The 26,916-nt window shown below is 36.5% G+C and overlaps 1 protein-coding gene across 1 annotated transcript in view; it reads right to left on the reverse strand.

The window, feature by feature from the left end:
* tacr3a (tachykinin receptor 3a) overlaps nucleotides 1-26,916 on the reverse strand; it is a 36,499-nt gene that overhangs the window by 8,902 nt on the left and 681 nt on the right. The window contains exons 2-3 of the mRNA XM_032564195.1: nucleotides 21,667-21,855; nucleotides 18,953-19,103 (exon numbers count right to left, since the gene is read on the reverse strand). Of these exons, the coding sequence (XP_032420086.1) occupies nucleotides 18,953-19,103; nucleotides 21,667-21,855 (340 nt within the window). The remainder of the gene's footprint in view (nucleotides 1-18,952; nucleotides 19,104-21,666; nucleotides 21,856-26,916) is intronic.

A 26,916-nucleotide genomic window follows, 5' to 3' on the forward strand; every position in this document is an offset into this window, starting at 1 on the left:
CTGCAGTTTAATGAACAGTACTGTTGGCATCCAGCTGATTCTACGATGGCAGATTGTTCTGTGTAACCACATAGGATTGAATCACCTCATTTTGGTATGTGGGAATTACCAAACAAAACCAGCTTGACAAAAAATATGCTGCTTTTTGTGCTGATTATATTTAATAGTGTGAAAAGAGCTTTGGTTCTACTGCATTGTGTGTGTTGTGAAATAAAATACTGGCAAATAATTGGTTTACAAAACGTGAAAAAAAGTGATACATAAAAAACCTTCACCAGCTAACCTTTATTTATCTTTTACTAGCTAATAAAGCTACAACTCATTTTTGAGAATGTTCTGTCCCAACATAGTGTTTATCTGAAGCACTCATCCATGCTTTTCCAGTTCGCTCAGGTCATCTGCCGTCGGCCTTTTAAAAATACCAAGTGTCAGCTACAAAACCACCTTGCTTTCTGTGAACTGGTACAGCCAAACAGTGGAGTTGAATGTGCTCTATCACATCCTTCAATGCAAAATGGGGAGCTTTTACATGTTTCAACATAAACTCAGCTGTCTAGGATTTATTATTTCCTCAATAAAAAGAAAACCTCTGTTCATCTTTTTTGTTTATCTAAGGCAATTTCAATTTGTCTTGAGCTTAAAGAAAATCATCTTTTCACTCTAACCACAGAGCATACAAAAAATGTCTAAATATGTCTCAAGAGGTAAAGAAGCCATAGATTAACTCATAATCAAGATAAATTACATAAGATACTAGTTCAAACTGCAGTTTTTAAAGACATCAGTTTGTACATTAGATAAAATATAATTTATGTAGTAAGCATATAAGCCAAATGTAAAACAGAGGACAGATGTAAATCTCAAAAGCTATTTTGAAACACTGTATGCAGCCAACTCTTAAAACAAGATGGTCAATACTGTTGCCATGCAAGAGGTTTGAATTCTGGAGTTTTGCAAATGTCACAACAACTAAGGTTCTTAATCAACTATGGTCAGAAACAATTTATTTTGACCTGAACTGAAGTTTGGTGTTGCAAACTGACAAAAACTATATTCAGCATAGGTTTCTAGACAAGAAGAAAAAAAAGCTGCAGAAGAAGAGTTTTGATTTTGGAAGGAAATTATATGAATAAACAATGTAAAGGTTACTGTAAAGAATACACAGGTTTTAATGAAACTTAATAGGAAACCTCTGATTTTTATCCAATTAAAGCTCTCCTCACCAGGCCTTTAGTAAAGGTGGACAGCCATGTCTTGAAAGTTTTGAAGTTCTTCCCAACTTTTTAAAAAAAAATAATGTTTTAACACTGCTCTGTGACATGTTTGGACTGTATGATATTGTTTTATAGCCTCTCCGTGCTTTAAGTTTATCCACAACTTTACTCCTGACTTGTCTGCTGTGTATCTTTGTATTTATGATTTCGTTTGATCACCAATGTTCAAACGAAATTCGTGACAAGCCTTTCACAGAAGAGCTGGATGTATGCTGAGAATAAATGAATCACATAATTTACTAATTCAGAGAATTCCAGAGAGAATTGGATTCACTCAATTTTATATATGGGTTTAAGATTTAAGTCATGGTTGTCAGATTTCTATTTTTAAAATGTGTACAACCTTCCTTCAATATTTTATGTTGGTCTAACACAGAATCACAATAATACACACTTACAGTTGTGGTTTTAATGTGACAAAATGGGAGAATGTTCAAGGTGTCTGAATGGTTTTACAAACGATTGCACCTGTCGACCTCTAAGATGAAAACCATGACATTTTTATGGAGAGAGCAGAAGAGAAAAAGTTGTGAATCCTGTTGGTTCATCCCTCTCTGCAGAAGAGAAAGCTTAGGTTTGTTCATTCTTTTTCATGAGCTAAATTGATATAATGCTTAAGGACTCAAGGCACTTACTTATACACATATTTTGCCATTACCTATTTATCTGATTGATCTGGTTGATGTTTTGTTCTCTGGCAGAGTTGAATGTGTTTTAGCTTTATTTCACAAGTATAGTGTATGGGACTTGTTCCACTACTTTCTCCTGCTTTTCTGAAAACAATCATTCTTATAAGTTTAAAAACTGCACAGTTCTGAAGTTCCCATTAAACTGCACGACGCTCTTCAGATCAACTTCTAATTGATCAGATCAGTATTTCACCACTTTATTACTCTTTATTATTTCTTACATCTTTTTTCATGCAATGGCCTAAACTGTCCGAAGCATTCAACATTCTCCTTCTCTGTGTTTGTACAGCTAAAAAGGAAGTACAGAGATTATAATAAGATCAAGGCCTTGTTCAGGCCTGTTTAATTTCCTGTAGAGCTGGCTCTCAGAATTACAGTGTTACAATCTAAAGGATATAAAATCAGATTTCGATCTACTGCCTCAAGTCACATTTAAGGTTGCGACAGAAAACCCACAATTTACTTGTTCCTGAATAGTGTGACATGTAGCAGTTCAATATTTTTTTTTATTACACAGTTAAATTGAAATGAATTTATCTACTTTATTGTTCTCAACAAAGAAAGTAGTTTTTCCAATTAATGAAGCTACCAAAGACAAAGAAGAACAACATGTGCTATCTGAAATTAGAAAACCCTATAAGATGAAATTTTGCCTTCATTTTATGAGAGACTTCAAATTTCATCAAGCAATCACCAGCATTTCAATTTCACAGCAAGATGTGCCTTTCGTCAGGAAACGTGGTCTATTCAGTCAAAGGAAAGCAAACGATTGTTCAGGACTGTAGTGCTGTCACTTCAGCTGTGAAATACTAATGTATTTAAGAGGCATTAGTCCACATGACAAAGGGGAGGAGTTCATGGGTGATGGAGACATAAAAATTGGCTTCAAGTCCTTTTCTGAAAACTGAGCTCTACTGGTACTTTACATTTAGTCAGTTTAATTAACTTGCAGAAGCTGCTTCACTAATTATGAAATCTGTCCTAAGGGGGGAGATATTAAAAGTAAATATAGTGCCTTTACCTCTCTCTCACACACACACACAAAAAAACACCTCATTTTATTTGGGAACATTTATTAGGTTTTAAGATAATCGTACATTAGATTAGAAATTATTTATTTTGCTTCTATAAAATTATCAATGTCACAGCTAAAAGCACCCCAACAAATTCTATAAAATAAATGTAATATATTTTTTCAAGCTGATCAGCATTTTTAGGGAACTTTAATTAGAAATGCACAGAATGCTGTTCCCTATAACTATATGATTTGACACAAAGCTGTTTCTCTATTCAAAATTGAAAAGATTTGAGCCCATTCAAGTAGCATCTATGTTTTCATAGCTGTTTGCTAAAACCTTTTCCATATCTACAGTACGAACAATACTTAAAATATTTTAGACATACAGAGAGATGGTCAGAAAGGTCAAATAAATCTGCCAACACATGTTGATAGAGAACTACACTATTTTGTGTGAGATGATACCAGTCTGGTAAACAATGTACTTAACAAAAATTTGTTACTTATATCTACTAAGGAGGTCAATTATTTCAATGTGAACTGTTTAATGGTTTAAACATTCAAATTTAAGATGGTGGCCATTAGATAAATCACCATGACTTGTACTTGAAAGTAGTTTGCAAGAAGTCTCTAATATTCTTTATGGCCGGGGTATCAAACTCCGGTGTTTAAATGTGTCTCAGGTCCAACCCACCTGATTCAAATGGCCGAACTGCCTCTTCCTCACCATCGACACACATACAGATTTGATTATTTGATGCGAGTGAGTTGAAGCAGTGACACATCTAACAGCTGCAGTTCACTGGTCCACAAGGATCAGAGTTTAAGACCCCTGACTTATAAAGAGTTCTATCAGAGTCTTGTTGGCACAAAGATATGACAATATTTATGTCACAGCAGCTTCATGGTTCAGTGGACAGTAGAGGAAAAGGTTGTGCAGAAGCCTGAAGCAACATTAGCTCATAAACTAATATCCTAACATTGATGTTTTGCCATTCTCTTTTTAAAAATGAAAAAAGTGTGGCACAGCTGCAATCTTAAGAAGATATGGCCATCTACCTAAACTGACAGGCAGCACAAGTAGATATTTATTTACAGAGAAGCAGCCAAGAAGCACATGGCACTCTTGAGAAGCTGCACAGATCCACATTCCACAAATCGTTTATATAATAGTGGCAACAAAAAAGGCATCAGAAGTCCTATTTAAGGTTTGATGGCATGTCGAAGGCATCGCTGTGGTCGTACCAGTTGTGTGATGGATAACTAACAACCTTGAACGCATCATGCTCATATTTATAAATGTTGGTGGGAGAACCTCTGCCATGCTCGAGACCGAGGTGGAGGTCGACTTTCCAGCAGGATAATAACACTAATCATAAAGCCGAAGCTATGATGGAAAGGAATAGACCAAAGCATGTTAATCAACAAGAACTGCCTTGGCCTCATAGAAAACATTTGGCGATATTAATGCTCACAGTTTTTCTCTGTAAAATGCGACTGAACTTGAGCTTTTTTCCAAAGAATAATCACCAAAAGATTTTGTCCCTAGATGCACAAATGCTGATGGAGACACGTTCAAAGACTTAAGCAAAATGTGGTTATAGACACACTTCAGATTTTTATTTCTAAAAAATTTTGAAAACCATGTATAATTTTTTTCCACTTTACTTTCATGCACTAATTTGCTTTGCAAGTGTAGGATCCTCTGAATATATTTCTGTGCCTCTTCAGAGTGCTTCCTTGATCTTGCGATTAAATTAAATTAAATTCAGATGAAATGAGTTCAGTCAGAGCACAGAGAATAAAATATGGGTGGCGAACAAATAAGAGATTTACATACTGTGGAGCAGAACCCAGAGGGCCAGTGTCAAACATTCTTTTACTATGTTCCTGTTTTATGAATCCTAAAGCCAGTGATGATAAATTGTACAAAGAAATAAAAGGAAATGTCAAAGCAATATGTTGGTGTAGGTTGTCAGTCATCGAGGTCATGGCAATGCTGAATTTGAGGATCCTTCACGTCTCATTTGATAGACTTCAGCTCAGACTAATTCATGAAGTTTAATATTTAAAAGCTAATAATTAGACACTGTTAAGGAGGAAGTTATTAGGTTAGCTTAAACTTTTGGAAAAAGCATGGCTCTCCTCTCCTCCTGTTAGCCGGGTCGCGAGCGGATGTCGTCACAGCTGGCAAGGAGACGGCAAGGCACAATGACGTCACAGATCACAGAGTTTAATTCATACACAGCACCGCATGAATCCGTTAACAGAGCTGCAGAGGTATAAAGATATACAATTGATCACAAAATAAAACACACACAAGGGAAAACAGACACACACGAAACACATAAGACAGACAAAGGGCCCACGTGAAGAAAAGATGGAAAAAAACTCTAACTCTGTTTGCTGGCCTGGAATTTTTAAACAGAAGAGGAGTTTCCCTATTTAATATATGCAAAGAAGGCGTTCCGTTCTTTGACCAATTAGAGACCTTGTTCGGCCCCCCAAAGAACCCCGGAAACTCCCCTGATTACAGCTCCGATGTCTGGTTTTTATCTAAGTAAAGGCGGACCACTTCGTGCCCATCTCCATCCGACCCGGGCCGAGAGGCGCCAAGAAGTCTCTGACCCCTTTCGGACTGTAAATTTTATTGCTCTGTGTGTCAGCGGGGGAGGAAAGGGCCCTGCTTTGTTTGAATGTCTGCTATTGTGAGCTCCCCCATGCTCCACAGAAAACTGTTCCAAATAAAGTGTTGGCTATCCCTTTACACATGTCGTAAGATTAAGTGTATTTTTAGCATTAAATAATCATTTTCCTTAGCAACACTCACACTCAGGAATGATGAACAGGGATATCCTTAATTACTTCATTACTCTGTTGTAAAGCATTTATACTGTTAAGTGCCTAAATTTCTTTTATTGCTCTCTTTAGACAACCGCTTCTCCTAATTGTTAGAATTTGAACAGTTTAACCAAGTTCATGAGTTTGTGTCGTTTAAAACTTTGGGGTGGATTCATAGAAAACAATGCTAGAAAACGTGGTCATAATGAAGAGGTTATTACCCTTTCACAGACACATACACTGTATGTTGTATGTATCTGGACATAATGAAAGTGTTTTGGTCTTTATAAGAATTATGGGATGCCACCCAGAAATCAAACCATCAACAAGTGTGACCAGTGACCGCCTCAATACAAGCAGGAGCTTTGCTAGTGTTACAGTTACAGCAATATTAGCAACTGTAATATTAACAAACTGTTTAGCCGTTTCTACATTTAAAGGATGAAAGGAGAAGCTTCTCAGTCTAGAGTGTAGATTTATAGACCAAGCGACCTGAACCCTGAATTTGGCCCTGGTCACTTCAAACAGAAGTGAACAAATGTGGCACTTTTCTTTCCTGTTGAGTTTACTTAAGACTTTCGCCTTTGATTAGAATTAAGTAGTCCTGTTGGATCGGGCTTGGACACAGTGTTGCGTCAGGTTGGATTTTTTGGGGCCCGATTTAAACTCTATGCCATACTTAATCTTGTTCCGTTTTGTGGAAGGAGGGGCTGGCACACTTCCCAAAATAGATTGCACCAAGACAAAAAGAACATTATTTGGAAATATTGAAACAACACCTCAAGAAATCAGCCAAGAAGTCAAAGCCTGGGCACAAATAGGTCTCCTAAATGAACAATAACACCAAATTAGTCACATATAGGCTAAAGGGCAATAAAATCAGTTGTTGTTGGAAATATTTTATGCAGGTTTTGGCTATCCTGTAATAGACTTCATGAAATTCTCATAAGGTAATGCGTTTCACTTACTTATCTCATGGTGCCTACAGAAAGGAAGGAATGCCCTGACCTTTAGATTGATGATGCTTAACTGCTAATGCAGAGGCACATAAAATAACAGAATTATTTTCTCAAGGCCTCGCTTCATGTGAGGAAAAAAAAAAAAAGACAAATGCTTTAACTGAGCAGGCAAGGAAGTAATTTATCATTGGGAAAAGCCTGGTAATCTTGTGGAGATTGAAACATCTATTCAATGCTTAATGTAGCTCCCCCTCTGTTTCCCAGCAGTATTCACACCTTGAAACGTGACAAAATATATTTCACATGTTGGCTGGATAGGTAAACAACTCATGGGTGTCAATGACCCATACGACCCACAGGATGAGCAGGTGGGTCAGTGACACATGTGACTTCAATGACAAGTGTGAATGTCCCAGTAGCTACTAACCCGAAACGCCCTCTTTGTCCCACTAAACCAGCCAGGGACTTCAGATGTGATAAAGTATCTTTAAGAAGCATAGGATGAGGTGCTGCAAAACATCTGATGATAGAATTATGTAAAAATAAACTTAAATATACAATTATTCAAAGGTGAAGTTTGATCAGTAACATATCCATAATATTTTTGCAATGAGCTTTACAGAGACAGAAAAAAAATTCAAGAAAGTGACATGTCTAGACAAAGTGACAAACTACAGTTAAACCTGCAAGCTACTGTGCAAACTCTAAGCATGTATATCTCTGTGGGAAAAGCTTTACTTTAGGTGGAAAACTTATGCTACTATATGTCCATTTTTTGAAAATAATCACACACACTGCATTCACAACACAGATTGCATTAAGTAAATGGATGCAAATCCCATGACGTCCAGCAAATATGAACAATTTGCATGTATTTTGATGACTGTAACTCACTTCAGCAACCGACACAGCAGGTGCAGAAGTGATCAAAGAGTAGAGAACATTTATTTTTTCCCTAAAGACACCAGGCCATAAAAATATTGAGGCACTTCTGAAAATCTGTTCTACTAATGATGGGGTTGAGGTGCTGCCTACATGCAACGTGTGTACCTCCATCTAGAAGCTTACAAAGCCATGACATAATCATTTGGGCTTTTCCAAATCGTTTAAAGGCTTAGCAAACTTACAGTTTAGAAATGTGTCTCGTTTTTCTGGCATTTAGAGAACAGAAAGCCTAACTAAGCTAAATGATTCTGAAATGGCATTGCCTCACAGGAGAAACTTCCAAAAACAGGCCTCTCTGAGATCAAATTTGTCCATGAAAACATTTAATTTATTGGAATATGGCATAGCTTTCAGTATCAAGCGAAAATAAGAAAACATGAACCAAGACACTATATGACTTCATGGAGAAGGCAAATTGTATACGGCTCAAGGTCTTTCTGTATGTATTGAAATACAATGAAGTTAAAAGCAATAATCAAAGGAAAATTGCAGCCTAAATGGAATCTGGAAAAAACTAATGAAAGCAATAAAGTGTTTTGTATCCTTGGGTAAAGATAGGAGATGAGATTTTTTATATCAATCTTGTCTTCCGTGTTAGGTTCTTTAAAGCCTTCTGTATAATTATAAGCATTCACACTTAACAGACATTTTTTATGAATATCAAACATATTTACTATAATTAGATAATTTCAGCTTTGCAAATGGCAGTCATGGTCTAGGAGCGTAAACCTCTCACATTACTAGAAAACCTGAGAATTAATAACTGAGCTCAGAGCAAATTTTTTCTCTGAATCTGGGAAAAAATCGTATTACTCCAATTGGCATCTATCCTTTCCTTCCACAGATTAAATGCACCGGTGCCACTACTTTCATTGAAAAGGAAATTCACCGTTTATTTTAATTAGTTTATCTTTACTCCAGTTCTTTATTTAATTGGTGTGTTCTTCGTAACGAGGAAATGAGCCTCACCTTAATGAGGCTTATTCTAAATGAGTAAAAACACTAGGACACTTTTGTTTGTAAACAGAACCCTCTGAATATTAGGAAAGCCTCTGTCGCCCAGGGTTATAGCTTGCACTCATGCTGGTGTCTCACAGCAACATCTTCTAAATGTAAATATGAAATAGAGTCTTTCAACAAAACACCAGTTGTTAGGGTTCACTCTGAGCACAGACAAGAAACAAAGCTGAATTACAAGTTAGTAATTTAAAAAATATATATATATTTTTCATGCGAATTTTCTCAGTATAAGTGGCTGGCGCAGACACGCTGTGACATGGTGTTTGGTGAAATACCTGTGAAAAAAACAATCTAATTCTATCTATGCTTCTGAATTGAAGGCAAAAATATTTTTCACAGATTTCTAGAAAAATCAAATTTACCTGGAATTACTGGAAGCAATTCCAGATTGCATTAAGTAAATGCAATCTGGAATTGCATTTACTTAATGCAATTCCATCTTTCAAAGTTGCACTTTGAAAGATGAAAGTGCAGTTATAAGCTAAATTTAAGATTTGCTGCATGAGAAAGGCAAGTAGAAATGACTATGGTATGAACTTTTGTATTAAATGTCAAGGTCCTCACTGAGTAGCTGGACTTGAGTTGTTTGTTTGTGCAAAGCTTGAGGGGGGGAATGGCATAAAATAGTTCAGTGACACTTGAGAATCAGCCTGAGAGCAGAAAATGACATAAAATGGCAGAACCATGGTACTGCTGGAGCTCCAGAGATCCACAGCTCAAGTGGGAGAATCTGCTGACAGAGATGTCTCTGCCTGCTTTTTTTCCTTAGCAGGCAGAGACGACTACATGGTCGGTAGGAGGATGCAGGCAGTTTAATACAGGGCAATATCGAAAAAAAAAAACTGTGCGGGTGGTCACTTTCCTGAAGGCTAGCAACTCTAAACATACGGTTTAAATCAGAGCAATTCTTTTTGTCAGAATGACCCCTGATAATCTGTAGTAATACTTTTATAATGGGTTTCCATTAAGCTTTAGAGTGAGATGGAGCTACTTTACCAGAAAGAATGGGCAAAATAAATTTGTCTCTTGATGTGTAAAGCTGGTAGAGAAGTACCGAGAAGACTTCCAGCTATAATAGCAGAAAAAGGTGTCATGACTCAGGGAGCTGAATTCACATATATGCCTCGCACATCTTTATATATTCTTTTTCTTTTTTAGTTTTGAAAATCTAGTCCAGTTTTCTTTCCATAGAATTCTGTGCCTTTTTGTGTGTTGCTCTCCTATAAAGCGAAATACTCTAAAGTGTGTGGCTGTATAATGTGTAATATATGATTATAATGTGTAGTATATGATTTTATACTGATTAAAATACTCAAGCTTGTGTTCAGAACCAGTCAAAGTCATCCAGTATCATCTAAGACAATTAGCAGGTATAAATGTACATAAAACATCTCTGTTTTCTATCAACCTCCCTTCAACAACTAAATGATGGTGTGGATGGCTGAGTAGAGCTTTAAACGACATTTTCATAGATTAGTTTAGTGTCACTGCTGGGAGGAGGGAAGCAAAGTGAAAGGTGGAGTGGGAATGAAATTTGTGAACATAAAGGAACATTTTACTGAAGCTCTAATTTAGAAAAACAAAAACTAATGTCATTGACATGCTAATGAGTTTTTTAATGCCTTAACTTTGTACTTGGTTAGAGTATAGTCTGGAGGCTTGGCACGTTACTAGATTGATGTTTCTTCATTAATGCAGTAAATGAATACCCATTAGTTCACATGGAAGCAAAATGGGTCTGGCGATTAGTTTGGAACATTTGGAACGTTTCCGTTCCAAATCTTTAAACTCTCAGAGATTAAAACAAGAGAGACATGCAGTCAAATAAATTTAATAAGTTTATCATTGCACAAAAAAATTTGGAGCACTGTATAAATAACATTTACTTGAAACATCAACTGATTTAAGAATACCAGGATTTGTTTTAGTTTTTGAGAAAACAAAAAAGCATTTTTATTTATTATTTTTTATTCATTTATTATTTTATTTAACCACCTAAATATATTTAACATTCATTATATTGGCGTTGGTAACTGTTAGAATTAGTCACTTTTAAAGCATTTCTGATTAGTTTCTTTTATATGATTGCCTATGTGTTGGATTCACTCCTCCCATTCCGCTAGGGGGCTCTGTAGTTGTTTTTGCATTGGCTGTGGAGGGGAGGTGAAACAAGAGAAGAAACTTACGGCAGGCCAGTAATACACCGAGACTGCCGTTAGCTGAAGCTAACAAGCTGAAGCTACAATAAAAATCATATTCTACTGGCGTTCATGAGTGTTGCCCAACGTGGTGAGTTATTAATGCTGTAAGCTGTGGGGAGATTAGTTTTTTGTTATCTGTTCTAAGCGTGAGGTTGCTGAATTTGCTAGTGCTAATTAGCCCAATGCTAGCTGTGTTTGCTGCACTGATAGTTGAATGCCGATGTTTATTATATGACGAAGTGTTCTAAGAATAAACTGCATTATAACTGGTTAGTCAAGCCTAGCTAATAAATCTATGTTTAAGTTTGTGTTGATTGTATTCTGCAATACTAAGTATTGATGTTTTGTTTTTTCTTACTTTATTTACAGTTTAACCGGACGGTACGTCCGTGTAAAAGCACTCGGCAATAAAATTAACAGCAACAACGACTATCTTATGTTCTTTGTAAACACCTATTGATCCACTAAACACTAAACTAATATGTTCAGTGGATCAAACTGGACTGGAGACAGTCCTGTTCTAGTGAAGTTTGACTTCATTTCACAGAAATAAGGAATATTTTCTTGGAAAAGTAGCTGTCAGTCCGGCAACATAAGTCAGTAGAAAACCTGCAAGCATCAGTAAACTTCAGTGGTGGATTTAAAAATTGTTCATATTATTACTGAGGATGGTTTTTGAGCTATGAGTGAATTTCAAGCAAGAAAGTGCCTCTCCTTTTCGCCTTAGAGGACGAAGAGCCATGATTTCTGGCAGGCATTTTTTAATAGTAGTCTAGTTTTACTCTTTTCTGTGAATTAGATTTAATAGAGAGCAAAGCCGCAAGGCCAAATATTTAAAGTACATGGTTTGTTTCTATGGTATAAAATAACTTTTGGATGAAGCAACAAACCCTTCACCAGGAGTTGGTCTGTTACCCATGTGAAGTGTACAAAAGTTTCAAAACGGCTCAAATTTTCCGTCTACTTGACAAAATGTCAGAGAAACTATGTAAATAGTGAAGTGACTCACCAAAACAAACCAATTTACATGTTTCACATGAAGCTAGTGGTATAGATATCATAGCTTAATGAATTTACATTTCTGAATGTTAGTACATTTTATTTGTATAGCCCCTTTCTGCAACAAAGCATTTCAAAGTGCTTTATATCATTAAAACACAAAAATACAAAGTAGTAGTAGAGTCAACAATTGAAGAATTACATTTTGTCAAGTGCCGTCATTACACGTCGGATTGTTGATTAATGTTTCATTGATTACATTTCAAATTGCACATTAATCATCATATCATATTTGCAGCAGTTAAATTATTTGTTGCTTCTCTCATTAAAGAAAATCAAAGTCATATTTTAGGTCTTGGTGCAAATACTGTGATACCCTGGAGTTTTGGTAGTTTTACTTAATCTTATTTCATCTCCAGACTCTCCCACTGGTAAAGTTTAGAGTTTGTTTTAAGTGATTTTTGAGTGAATTGTGATAGTCAGAATAGTTTTTGTTTTTTTTGCTTGAATACAGCGTTTACCTACAAAAAGATAAAAAAAACAAAAATACACACACACAAAAAAAGAATTTAGATATATGGTTAGAATATCTTCCATACTCTCTGAAGCTGCTTCAGCTGAACTGCACAGAATTGAGCCTTTCCCCATGTTGGGGAGGAAATACTATCACAGTCACAGCAGTTTATTTCCAGGGTTCCTAATTTCTATCCCTTCAGCTTTCCTTCCCCCTGTGTCGTCTGTCTGTCCACCGCTGTGCTCCTCGGGGATGTTGTGGGGGTGTGGCATTTAGATACTGAAGCAGCGGTTATCAATCAACCTGGCCCCTGCAGGATATCTGCCTTGGATTTCTCACCACTCCTCTCCAAATTGCCGTTAAACTCTGTTGAGCATCACACTGGACTCAGTAGAGCTCAACTGTGCAGTGAACATTTTTGTGCTTTTTTTGATTGAAAATGAACTCTTATCTCTTGGGTTCAGGACCGCTGCCACTGCAGCTATCCTGCCTGGCTGTTTGCTCTCTCCACCATGTTAGTCTGCCTGCAATTTTCAGTTCACCCAAATCCTGGGCTTTTCCTGTGCAATCATCAGCGTAACTACTCCACACGGATGAAGCTATCCCTTCAAATACTTTCGCTTCATGGCGCACCAATCACATGTGCAAGCCACTGCATGATGTAGTGACAGATTTATTTGAGAGTAAACATCCAACCATTGTTGCTAAAATCTGCTGTGCTTAAAGTTTAAAATACGGCTTATTTTATTTTCACCTCTTGTAATTTCTGGTGCGGAGAATAGCTGGTTATGTAACCATCGCAGTTCATAATATTGTCACATTAGTGTACTTGGATCAACCTCCCTGTAAAGAAAAAAAACCCTTAGCCACAGGTCATTCATACAGTTCTATGCTTCATCACAGACATGTACTAACACCTGTCAGTAAGAAATTTACCATTACAGCCAGTGCTGCTTTGATAGTGGCACACATGATGGCTTAGCATTTTAATTCTTATGAGAAAAAAAATCCTCTTATGAATGTAATCTATTCCACCCATCCCCTCAAACACAGGCAAAATTAATCAGGAAGGTAATGGGCAATCAGAAATGTCTGCAGTAAAAGCTCAAACGCAGAACACCTCAAAGAACTGTTTTAAGACAGTTCATTAGGACTCCTTCTTAAAATGACATTTCCATTGCAGAGCCCCAGGCATGAGCTTAAAATAGAGCACCTGTGGCATAGTGATAGTGGCAGAGTGGATTAAATCAAAAGTGATTTTCTTTTATCCAACATCAGTGAGAATAAATAAAGGATGAAGGCTTCTATTGCTTCATGGAAAATAAATGAATCCAAGCAAGTGGAATTTGTCAGCATTGTGACAAAGTGAACGAATTCTGGCACTTATGTGGTAATATTTGCCTAATATTCTTTTCTCAATACCACAGGTATTCTTTCTTTTCTATTTAATGGTCTATAATTATCACTCATAGTCACTGATGAAGTCCATATGTTATTTTATAAAAGTAAAAAATATATACAGTATGTCAAAAGTGTATCAGATCCACAGGTTGGATGTTGGTCTGCTTAACGGTGTGTTCCCACTGAGGAAGGCCTTAAGGTACATCAGGGCAGAGAGAAGTATCTAAGAGAGCTAAGCAAGTTTACCTAGATTCAAAACTTTCTCTTTAGATTTAGGACAACTCAGGTGGAATGAAGCTTAGTGACAGTTCAGACACAACTCCAGAAGACCAGACAAAAATCCACTGGCACCCCTGAACCAAGATATCATCCAGCCACAATCCACATTGAAAGACAGTCTCAGATCTTCTACTCTGCCAATATAAGGAGTTGGCAACCATAATCTCTTTGGGTCTGATTCCTAATAAAAAGTGATAACTTTGCAAGAGCATAAAAAAATTGCACATGCAGTAAGCGCGAGTGTTGAACTTAATCTAAAAAGTTTGCATGTGCAGCTGATAGCTTAATTTAACTCCACAGCCTCTCACCCGCACAATCTCCTCCCATAGTGGGAGCCATGGACAGTTCTTTAAATGTAAGCTTCTTCAGCAGCCTTGCTTACCAGCCATCCTACTTGGACGTGTTCCCGTTAACTAATGGCTTAATTTTCTTCTCAGCATTTCGACAAGTTTTGTTGATTCAAATCGGGTATGTTGAAGCAGGGAAGCATATAAATCTTGCCAACTCACAATGCTACACATCACTGTGCTAATATAATAATTGATCTGGTTACACTGCAAATAAAAAAAAAAAATCTAAATGGATCACAGAAAATTTGCATTGGCGTTGAAGGACTTTAAAGGTAGAATGATAGTTTTTATATTTTGTGATGCACTGATTGACCGCTGCACCAAAATGGAGATTCTTATATGGAATTTTGCAGAAATTATATCAAATGACTATTTGCCATTGAGTTAATCACAAAAGATAAACTTATTACAGATTATTCAGGTGAAACAAAGGTGATTCCATTAAGCATTAGCAAACTTCCAACTTTTCAACACACAAAATTTTGCTGTCTGAACTAATCTTTAGCATTTTTCCTGTGTACTAGTTAGGATAATGATGTTGGTACTTGGCCCAAAGCACTGCTGTTTCTGTGTACTGCTGAGCTTCAGAGCAACTGAGGCACAAACAGAAAATATATCTGCCTAACCTGATCTCTTTCCGAACAAGAAGCCCCACAGTCCCTTATTCATCACAAAAAATTTTTTGTGAAACAGACTTTCTGTGGCACAGCTCATTATTATCACAGTACATTCATAGAAAAAGTAACAGAATGCCTGAAAGAAGTATTAAACAGAGAAATAAAGCTGATCAATATTATTCCACAAAGTCGGTAACAGCTGACCTGATTTCATCAGGCTGCTTTTTCCATTACCATCAGGCTCTGATTGTGAAGCTCTATCGCCTCTTGTTTGCAGTGATGCCTCCTTAGTAAATCTCATTGTACAGTAAGAATATATGAACTTTAGAGACCAAATATAAAACAGAGGTCATTACACAAGAACACCCAGAAAAACAAACTAGTCCTCTGAAACCTTATACAAAATTTATATTTTTAAGATGGTGAAACAATGAAATGTCAAACAGTACAGTGTGTTACACAAAACAAACTATTCTATTAAGCATCTTTGCAAAGGGCTTTTTGTTTTCCAGAAGTCATAGCTGAGAAAATTGTAAAAAAGATTTTTGAACTATTGCCAACTTGAAGAAATATTACAGTTTGACATTTTTCACACAGGGGCCTGTTTTAGTGGTAGTTTTTAACATTATATTGTCATGTTCCTTCAGTTTGGATTTGAATTTTTATTTCAGAGGTAAAATTTCAGAGTGGAACAAAAGAAGTACAGACTTTAATAGAGATTCAGTAGATGCAGCTGAGGGTTACGGTAATGACCTTCCAACGTTTCAAGATTGAAGTGAAGCAGGCAAAATGTTTGTGAGAAATTACTTTAAAAAAGGTCTGGTTGTTATAATGCTAATTAAAATTATTTGAATTGATTATCAATAATGAGATACAACAAAAAATATCTTTTGACATGCCAAATGCAATAAAATGCAAAGAAAAGCTGAAATTATTGTTTGAAAAATGTACATTTCTTTTACATTATTTTATCTTTTGAGAGATGCAGGTCTTTCCTTTTGTCTAAAATCACCCTAATAGTGCAGAGTGACATTAGACAACCCTGGAGGTTAACATCAGAATGTTAACCTCGTATTCTATGTTATTTAAAATGGCTTTAAAAGATACAGTTTGATTAATGTTCTTCAATGCATGTTCTGTTCTCCAATAAATGAGTCACAATGATTTAAAAAAATCTGCAAAATAGCACAGATAATTAGAAAAACCAGTGATAAATGAAGGAATCTGAACCATGAGACAGTACACAGATTGCCAGTTACCCAGAATATGAATCATTTTGACTGCTTAACTATATAAAACAAATTGCCTTTAGCAGTCATTGAATTTTATTTTTCTTTACAAATTAATTTACGTCACTGTAAGTCCAGAAAATAATACATGCCTAATTTGTTGACACTTGACAGCATTGCCTACTGTTGTTTTCTTCTTTCTTAAGCCTCTTCTGTTCAGAGCCTGAGTACTGACCTATACGTCTACCTATACTTGGCATATACTGCTGACACAAAATGGAATTAAATCAAAACCCTTTCCACAAGGAGCAGCACGCATGTCGAGGCACAAAATAATTTCTTGTCACTTATTGATCTGCTCAGTCTCTCAGCAAGACGTCCCCTGAGAACCATTCTCTAAAAACGTAATGGACACCATGAGGAGACGAGCAACGATTCCCAGAGAACATAAAGCGGGCATAGGGTGATAAAAGTTTTGACTGGATGGTGCCTTGAGACATTTATTATATTTTATAGCAGCTTTCTGTGACAGGCCAACACAAAATAATAATAAAATAATTGTAAACTGGAGAGAATAAAAGGCATCATGAAGATCTAGCACACAGCAGTCAGATCATGGATGAAGTGTTGGGGTTGTTAAAGCAGGATTAGGTAAAAAAAAAAAAAAAAAAACTATTAAGAGTAAAGAGCACTGCTGGCTAGTCATCCGAAAATGGAAACAGTATGGTACAGCAGCAAAGCCACCAAGATATGAGTGCAGAGCTGCTGCTAGTCCTTTGGGGTGCCTGAAGCACATATGATATAATAAATGATTTCATGTTCCTGCGCTAAAGCACATCTTGGATTAAATGAAACAACGTCACTCAGACCTCAGTGGGTGGAATGCTATAAGTCAGTTTATTTTTGTAAAACATGGTTAGCTGTTGCCATTTAACTGCTTATAAATAGATTTCTTGTTCAGAGATAAATAAAAAGAACTTTGAAATCAACACATAAGCAACTATTGATAAAACTGAATATCTATATGGTGTTCTGTTACTTTATGTATACAGTATATATGTATTACCACCTAGATATCACATCTGATTAAATAAACATAACTGACTGATGACTTAAGACACTCTTGGGGATTATCCCATTTTGCGGTGCAATATGCCAGCACTTATTGTGACTTCAGTATTGGGGCCAAGGGAGTCATGCTGCCGCTGTCAGGAGAGTGACAAGCAGGACTTTGTTGGACCTATGGAACATTTTGTTCAGTCACTAATACAGTATATTCAGACAGCTGAAATATATCATTCTTCAAACATTTCTATGCTTCCGCCATAAACTGACTTAGTCATTTACAAATATTCATGAAGCTTAATGAGCTTTATTTTTCTCTCACCACACCTAAAACATTCCCCTTAAGACACAAAACTAACACATTTGTTTTGAAGTTTTTCAGTTTTAATAATTGCCACAAATCAGGGTCCTTTATAATGTCACCTAAAATTTAATGAATAATAGATGTGATTAAGCTAACCAAAGAAAAATATGTTGTTTTTAATCTAATAGAGGACATGAAAGAACATGGTTTCATACAATGACTTTTAAAGAGAGAGTACAACAATGATGCTGAAAGTATGATTATTTGTTATCCTAATCAGGCTCCAGAGTCTTCTCACATGTGTTTATTCTCTGTAATAGTTGCCAACAGCTCCAGAATGAAGACATGTCTGTAAGAAGATGCTGACTCCTCAGGATAGAGGAGAAGGTGCTAGACATGCAGACAAACTCATAAACCCTGAAGACAGGCCTGTCCAGTTGCATCGACAATAAATGACAATCAAATAAGTTGGGGTCTGTTGAATTAAAGCTTTTGTTCTCTGAAATTTTGACAGAGCAATACCTGCCTCTTCAACAGATTTATGATTGCCATAAAGTGCCAGAGCCAACATTTGCACTTTTAGGTGGGAACATTCGTCATTGTGGCCTGCATTGTTAAATATTTTAGCACAGTCTACTAAATTACAGCTCTTTTTAATAGGCCTGAAAGGACGTGAGATGATGTATGCTTAATATAGCTGAAGCAATCAAAGTCTAGAATATACTTGGTGCAGTAATTTTTTTTAGTTTTAATAAAGTCTTAGTGCTTTTACATAAGATATATGAACACAATTAACGACGTAACAAAAAGCTTATATAGGGCCTTAAGGCTTAACCTTTAATTTTACTAAGATGCTTTGTATTCATGTCTTTATCTGTAGGATTGACTTTCATAAAACATGTTGCAAAAAAAGGTAATGGAGAATGAATGGTTTCAGCCACACTAGTTGCATTCAGACAAATAAGCTTAAATGCAAATTCCTAAGGGATTGTCCAGAGACCTGTAATTATTCGGTATGCTTGAATCATGACAAAATGTCAAAGTACTGCTTCCAAATATCTTGATCTTAGCTCACTTTATGATTAAAGATCAGAAGAGCAGGTTACCTGAAAGTTTGTTACAGGCAAATAAACACAGTTTATTCCCCGTTTGCAGCATTTTAGCTTTCAGTTGCGCTGCTGTTTGAAGCAACACAAGTCATGCTTCATTTCCATCTAAAAGCAAAAACCATCATTAAGCTTGCTTACCTTCCTTTTAGCTCTGAGCTGTCCATGATAATTGTCAGATGAGTCTCCAGGAATCTCACTACCCCACAGTGTCACCCCCACGATGGTGTAAGTGATGCCCATCACCACTAAGGGCAGCACATATACTAGCACAGTCACTATGATATGATACCTGAGGGGAAAGAAAGGAAATGTCACAGGGTGTAGGAGAACATAAAAAGTGTTCACGTTAAAACATTGCGGTTAATCCTTTGCAAGTACTGGCTAATCAGTTTAAGTGTAGAGCAATCACAGACGGCACTGCTACAGAGTGGTTACAATCCTTTTGAACTCAGCTCCCATTTCAAAATCTGCAATCCAATTTAGCAAGCCAAGCACCAAGAGAAGGTGGCGGGTGCGACAGAATTAATTTTGTTCCTGGCTTAGATTTTTTTTTTATGTTCCACTTTAAGCAGTAATTCACTCACAGCTAACAATGCCCTGTTACAGCCCTGATGAGAAGCTTACAAGACTTCATCTTGACCATAAACCCTCACGGTTATTTGATTGAACCAGTGACGTGGGGTGAGGCACTGCAAAGCTGGTGAGGCACTGACTTAATCATAATCAGATATACAAATGTAGACCACCTGCACCTGAAATTTCGCGCATGCGGACAACGCTGGAGGGCAAAAAGACAATTCTTTACATGCCATCCATAGTCGCGCTGCCGCGGTAGATTAATTCTGTTAACTCAATGAAACTTGGAAATGTAGATATTATTAATTTCGTCCTATGCTCCACAGCAAAGGGAAAACCCGTTGAAGTACAACTCAAAATTACGTCTTTCTCGCTTTCTGCATTTGAGAGTCTACACACACACACACACACACCCAGACTTGTTGCCATAGCAACTGACAACAACGTCCCTAAAAAAACAGAAATATTTCCCACGCAAAGAGCAGAACATTCAGTCTGTTGCAGTAGTATGGTTTTAGGCTTAATGTTTATTTTGCGATTATTAATAAGTGATTGCTGTGGTAAGAGGAGAAAACTATAAATATATCGCTGCACTTGACTGTATGGCTAGCTCGCTGTTACTGTTTCTTACTCTGCAGTTGTGGAGTCACAATGTTTGGGATCATGAGCGCCCCCTGCCATGAGGCAAGAGAACTGCCAGCCTCACCTCGAATCTGTTCTCTGCCGTTTCTGATCGCTCTTCAGCACACGAAACACGTTACACACACAGTTGGTGACAAAAAGCACTGTACATTATATACGTAAGCTAAATTATGGAAAATCAGTTCATATATTAAATGTTCTTTTGCCATTTTATTGGCGACGTACAGACAGGAGGAGCATGCTCCCACAGAATGGCAGCCAGTGCAGTTAGCGAGAGGTTGCGCAATCCAAGGTGAGGCTCAGCTTCCTGCTGCCTCACCAGCTTCTCTTCCGAGCATTTGAATGGGAAAATGCAAAAATTCAGCGATTTTGAAGAAAAAATAATCAAAATTGGTTAAGCTAAATAAAAAAAATAATACTTTACAGTACAAACCACAGGGTGAAAATAGCAATATAAATTATTTTATCATTATATTTTTCCATTATGACAGGTCTGCCTCACTTGCCTCCCCTAACCGCACCACTGGATTGAACGTTCCTTTTCAAGTGGCATCTTGATCACACATTTTTTTTATCCATTAAGAAGCTTCTGGCATAATTGCAGATGGATATTTGACCACTGTTCTTGATCATTTCTGTAGTTTATTTAAATTAGTTGGTTTTCTGGCACAGCTTTTAGGCATAGAGCACAAATTATTTTGAGTAGGGATTCTGATAACAGCATTTCCATTCTTAATACCAACATGGTCAGCTATTCTACAACTAGCTTTGATGACTTTCTTTATGCCACTTTATCAAAAACGATCAACCTCAGAAAGAAAGTATGAGAATAATCCATGATTCACCAAGTATAAGCTGACCATAAAGTGAAAGATGTTAGAATATGAGTGTTGTAGTGAAGAAAGTTTAACATCAAAGCAGTTCTAAATTAGATGGCATCAGAAAAAAAAGAACACTTTCAAGTAAATTTGCAGCTTCCCAGAAGGAGTTGTGAAACACCTTTTCAGAAAAACATTTATCAGAGGATACAATGGTTAAGCTATTTGAACAGGAAGCATTTGCTGAGAAGAAAAAGTTGATGCTTAAGTGTATTGGTGGCAGCATCATTTATGGTGTGTTTTCTATCAGTGCTAGTGGTGCATTGCAGACAGACGGCAAGATAATTAAGAAAGATGACAATCTTCAACATCACCTGAAATTATTAGCCAGATGGTTGAAACTTGGACATACAGTAAATGGACTTTCCAACGAGACAATGATTCCCACTGAACATAAAACTATCCTTCTGGTGTGGATCAAGCAAAGAAATTACCAATAAATTTAAGACTGTGCACCAAATACTTGTTTTTAATTTTAATTAATGTTGCATATTGTTCAGTCAAACCTTTGATTAAGATTGTATTTTAACATTTTCTCACAAGAAAAAGACAAATGTCAAAAACTAATAGCGTTATATGTCATCATATGTAATACAATTACATTCTTTCTACCAGTTTGATTAAAAAAAAAATAGCAGGTATCCCTATGGTGGTGGCTTTAACTCAGCCACCACCATAGCTCAAGCGGAAACCTTTAAACCTCTGAAAATTACATGGAGAGAAACAAATAATCTTTCTGAAATTATATTTCCTCACATAAAGTGGTCATCTGCCATGCGAGGCCAGGCGACATAGCAGATGGTTCTGTGCGGTTGAGCTCGAGTGGTGGAGAAATAGCACAGAGGGAAAGCCAGTACCACTGCCATGCTCCAGATACTGACGATGACTCCCATGGTGACCTTTGCTGAGAGACGGGGCTTCAGTGGGTGGATGATGGCCATGTATCTGTGGAAAGAAGGTTGGCATTTTTAAAGATGGTCTTTGTGCTTGGACACACAACATAGTTAATTACTGACTAATGGATTTAATCTTACTGAACTCAATGTTTGTTAATATTCCACACACAAAAAATTGTGTCTTCTGGAAATAAGAAATTTGTGTGAAAATGATAATATAATAAGAAGAAGGAAATTAAAACAGAGCAGCCTGTAAAGGACGTAATTTTGTAAGGTTTTGACCGGGTGGAATGACCTAATGTACCAGTTTTACTACAACTTCACTGAACTGTAAGGAAAAATGTTGGATCTGTTTGTTGTAGTTATTGTATGCATTGTCTGTTGTGTTGAGAAGCTACATAATTTCCATAAAAATGATTATTTCATAAGGTTTCACATGCAAGTTTATTGGGTGCAATACATCTGGAGTGTATTTTAAAACAGTGCTTTATTCTGTGCAGCACAGTGGGCAGAAGCACTGCTTCTCTTCTTTCAGGAAAATAAACGAGGCTTTCCTTTCAAAACATTACTGAAACTCTAAAAGTTACCAGTTACACAAACCCCATTTTGGACGCTGCATGATTTTCAAACTGCTGATCAAAAAGCTTCAGAGCTGCAAATTCAGTTTCACTGAGGAGGTAAAAAAATTGGCTTTTTCTCCGTTACCAGAGCAGCTCCCTGAGGGGCAACAACAAAGATGCTTCATCCAATCACAAGCAATTGTGTGAAACTACATTACACTGGCCCCAACACTAGATCCCTAATCAAGTATTTGCAGCAGGGTGATTTATGAACCAAGATTGAAAGACAATGTTGGCTGATGTGATGGAGTTGAAGGCACTGAGAAATACAGCAGTAGTTATGCAGCACCAGTATATGTTGAAATAAAATGCAGAAACACCTAGAAGCACATACACTGATTTACACAGTTTTTAGGCTGCAGGAAATTAATAAGTTATATTCACGAAGTAGAATAGCAAATATTTCTGAATTTGTAATTTGGCCAGTGGGAATGAAATATTCACGAAGACGATGTTGTGAACCTAGAACAAGTTACCTTGGAAGATACTCACTCTAGCAGCTAAACATTATGCAATCAGTTAAAATCTAAGTCTTCAAGACTCAACCCTGGTTTAGATTTTCACACTGGAAAACATTGCAGTAATGGTCCCCTTTTTTATCCATATTTTCTGTACAAGCCCTGAATTGGCAAACTATTGAATATTTATTACACTTTGAATAAGGTCACTGACCAGAAATTGACCCCTTTTCCTTTGGGATAGTGGAAAAGCAATCTGGATGGACTGAAAACAGCTGCAAAGTTAGTCACTTTTAGTCATGTTTTGGTCCAGTTCTAAAAAAACGGTCTATTTAAAATCAGTGACAAATTTGATGAGATGGGTTCCTTTGCTTAAATATTATTCGTATCGCAAATTTTATTCAAATTGTTTTGTTTACGGACATTTTTGTTGTCAAAGAAAAATAAAAGCATTTTTTTAAAATAAACATTTTAGTTTAAAGGTCAAATCGTCTTTGAAATGTTGATGCACATTTTTATTGGTTTAGCCGCTCCTGCTAAAAACAGAAATGGTTTAGTTTTAGCTTGAAATACTGATATTCTACAATTTACTGTTTTAATTTGAATCCATTCATTGATTTCCTTGCGAGATGGAGAACTTAATAAGTAAGTGCTGTTAAAATAATGCAATAGTTATACTTTTAGCAGAATTATTCAATGTTGCAGATCTGTACGTCCAGATATGTGTGTGAAGCTCATTAATGAACATTCTGGCTGACTAGGCACAAATATAAGAAAAAAAACTTCACATTAGTGACACTCCACAGCTAGAGATATCTTTCCCAAAGACAAAGTTTGTTATGATATCAAAACTTATGGTCATCTCAAATAATTACTTAAGGAGCATGAATTTCCATTTTTACATAGTGTCATGTTAATGGTAAAACATGAATTTAGCATCAGGACTGTGAAAAAAGCAACAACATCAAAGCAGTGAGATAATAATAATAAAAGGTATTACTGATCACAAAGTGTTCATATCGGAAGAATGTTCAAAATAATGATTTTGTATTCAGATCAGGACGAACAACCTTTTGCCTCTGAGTGTTTTGTTCAACACAGAGTAGAGGAGGAGAACTTTGTATAATTTGTGAAATTTACAGAGTTAGTGTCATTGTTTGGGATAAAACTTAGCTTTGTCCAAAAATAGTTTGGGAGCATTAGCCAAAGCATAAATTCAAAGCTGTGTTGGTAAGATAGAAACAGAAATGGTATCTGTTTGGGAAATAAATCTCATCAGAATGTGAATCGTGTAAAAGAAACATGAGACTTAACACACAAGTGGTTCTACAAAATAATAGATAAAGATGAATTAAGTTAATGTTTTGGAATGGCCAAGTCAAATTCTTGACCTAAATCCAGAGGAAAGGTCGTGGAGGGAACTGAAGCGGACGGTGCATACGAGTTGAAACTGTTCCGCACAGCTGAATATGAATATGCATGACTGATCAAGTTTCACTAGAAACTTTACATTGTAATGTTTTCAATATGTATTAGTTTTATTTAATTCTAAGTATCATCTACTTCAAACACTCATAATTAAGCCTATATTTATAAACAATTTAAGCATCACTATTTATGGAGGGAGTGCTGTTCTCAAGCTGACAGTATATGTATGTGCAATAACTTAGTTGCAATAAATAGTTGGAATGCCTGCTGTAAATTCACTCTTTATGCAAAAACTTGTCTTCTGCAGCAGTCCCCATAAAAGCGCCTGCCTGCAGAGAGATTGCAGGAAGGACAAATTCACAGATGATCACGAACTGTGGCTTCTGCCATTTCAAGACATCAGAGCGGAGACAGTGCCATACCAGGGTTAAGGAAAGCATGACCGGAGGTTACATCTGCATCATGTAGGCTAGGTCATTGCAATGTTCTCTTTCTCAGTAAACAAACTGTGAGTTTCAAGGGGCACTGCAGGCCAAAAATACCAATTGTAGTTGCAGTAGAGGAGCCAAAACAGGCTTTGCTCGAGGAAATACATTGTTTTGTGTCAAGGGGAAGCACTGTGCTGAGAAGACACCTCACACAACATCACAGCATGCTCAACATGCAAACTTAACAACACTGCTATTCCTTCTTTGCATCTTTTGTCTTCATCTTCAGCGAGTAGATGAAGCTTTCATAGAATAGAATAGAATAGATCTTTATTGTCCCCTATAGGGGAAATTATGATAGTTCAGTAATTAAAGCCCAGCTGAAAGTGTTGAATTTCCAAATAACTGGAAACCACAGAGCAATAAGAAACAGACGAAGAAGCAAGAAAGGAGAAGGAATGTGTGAAAGAGAAGAAAGGATGACTGCATGTGACAGAAAACAAAAAGCTTAGAGCGTTAAAAATGGGAAATATTTTCTAACATGCTGGCACAAACTCCCATTCACAAAGCTACTGATTCAGCCTGATTGTGGTGTAACAAAAATAAATATATTCTCAACTATTATTGTAACTATTTATTTTCTAATAAAAATCTAAAAGGTATGACATGCCTATGTATGCAGCCCACCTGACTTAAGATTTGTAAGACCACCTTCTGATATAACTTTGCTGATTTTTTTTATTCATTTGTCATTGAAACAAAGCTCAAGTTCAGTGAGAGTATGTGGTGAGCATCAGCAAGCATCAAGAATTGCCACATTTTCTCAGTTGGATTTAGAGCTGGGCTTTGACTAGACCATTTTAACTAATTTCTATGATTTCAATTAAACCTTCCCACTGTAACTCTGGCTCTTAATGAGGTTTTCCTGCTGGACGATAAACCTCTATTTATGTCTAGCATCAGGTTCTCTCCAGAGATCTCATGTATTTAGTTCCATCTACTTGACAATCAGCCAGTTTCCCTGTCCAAGTTGAAGGAAAGCCTACCGACAGTCATCACCATGTGTTGAGGCTGGAATTGTGTGCAGAGTTGGTTTTACTCCAAGCATAATATTTTGCACGAATGCCAAAGAGCAAAATTTCAGTCTAATTTGACCAAAGCAGTTTCTTTCACAAGTTCACTGAGTCTCTTACACCTCACAATCAAATGGCTTTGTTTCCACAATGGCTCTGTTCTTGTTACTCCTCCATAAAGGCCTTAATTGTAGAGAGCACAACTAATTGTTCTGCTGTGAACGGATTATAATCCCAAGATGTAAACCTTAATTGGCCAATCTTTCTAGGTGGACAACCATGACCTGCCCGGTCATAGCTGTGATGGTTTACATTTATACCATTCACTTTTAATTTTCAGATTACTGACCAGAAGCATAGAATAATTGCAAGCGTTATTCTATGCTTGCAATATTGATTTAAGAGCTAAATTTCCCAACAACTTGTTCCTGACCTCTCTGCTGTGGTTCTTGGTGTTTGTGATGTTGTTTCTTTAGTGATGCTCTTTAACAAACCTCTGAGGCCTTCTTGGAACAGCTGTGTTAACATGAATAATACGCAGGTGAACTCTAACTCTATGAATTCTGAAAGCAATTTGATGGGCATGGTTTTATTTAGGGGCATCATAGTAAAGAGTTTTGCATTTCTCAGTTTTCTTTTCGTTATAGAAAAAGGTAAAACAAAAGTAATAATTTACCTAAACTTCCAATTTGCTCAACATGTTATGTTTGTCTAAACCTCAATAAAACCACTCTACGTTTGTGGTAGCAATAGGGGAAAATGTGAAAAAACAAAACAAACAAACAAAAAAACACCGGAAAAAAAAAAAAAACATGAGGATGTCCTCTAGTGGAAAATAAACATCAGGGTGGCTAATGAAGAGAGCAAGAAGATAATTGGGAAGTTCAATTCAAACCGAAGTCTCGGAAAAGACATAAAAGCCGAATAAACCGCAGTTTATCTTCAAGAATTAAATACGAGAAATAATCAAGTCTAATTCAATTCAATTTTCTACCAGCCCTGGTGTAGCCCTGCATAATTAAATTTAATGCAACCATACTGGCTTATATACAACATAGACTAAGAATCACTGCATTATCTAAACTATTATTAATGTTAATTTC

Source organism: Xiphophorus hellerii, chromosome 5 (assembly GCF_003331165.1).
Source record: "Xiphophorus hellerii strain 12219 chromosome 5, Xiphophorus_hellerii-4.1, whole genome shotgun sequence".
NCBI classification, from domain to species: domain Eukaryota; kingdom Metazoa; phylum Chordata; class Actinopteri; order Cyprinodontiformes; family Poeciliidae; genus Xiphophorus; species Xiphophorus hellerii.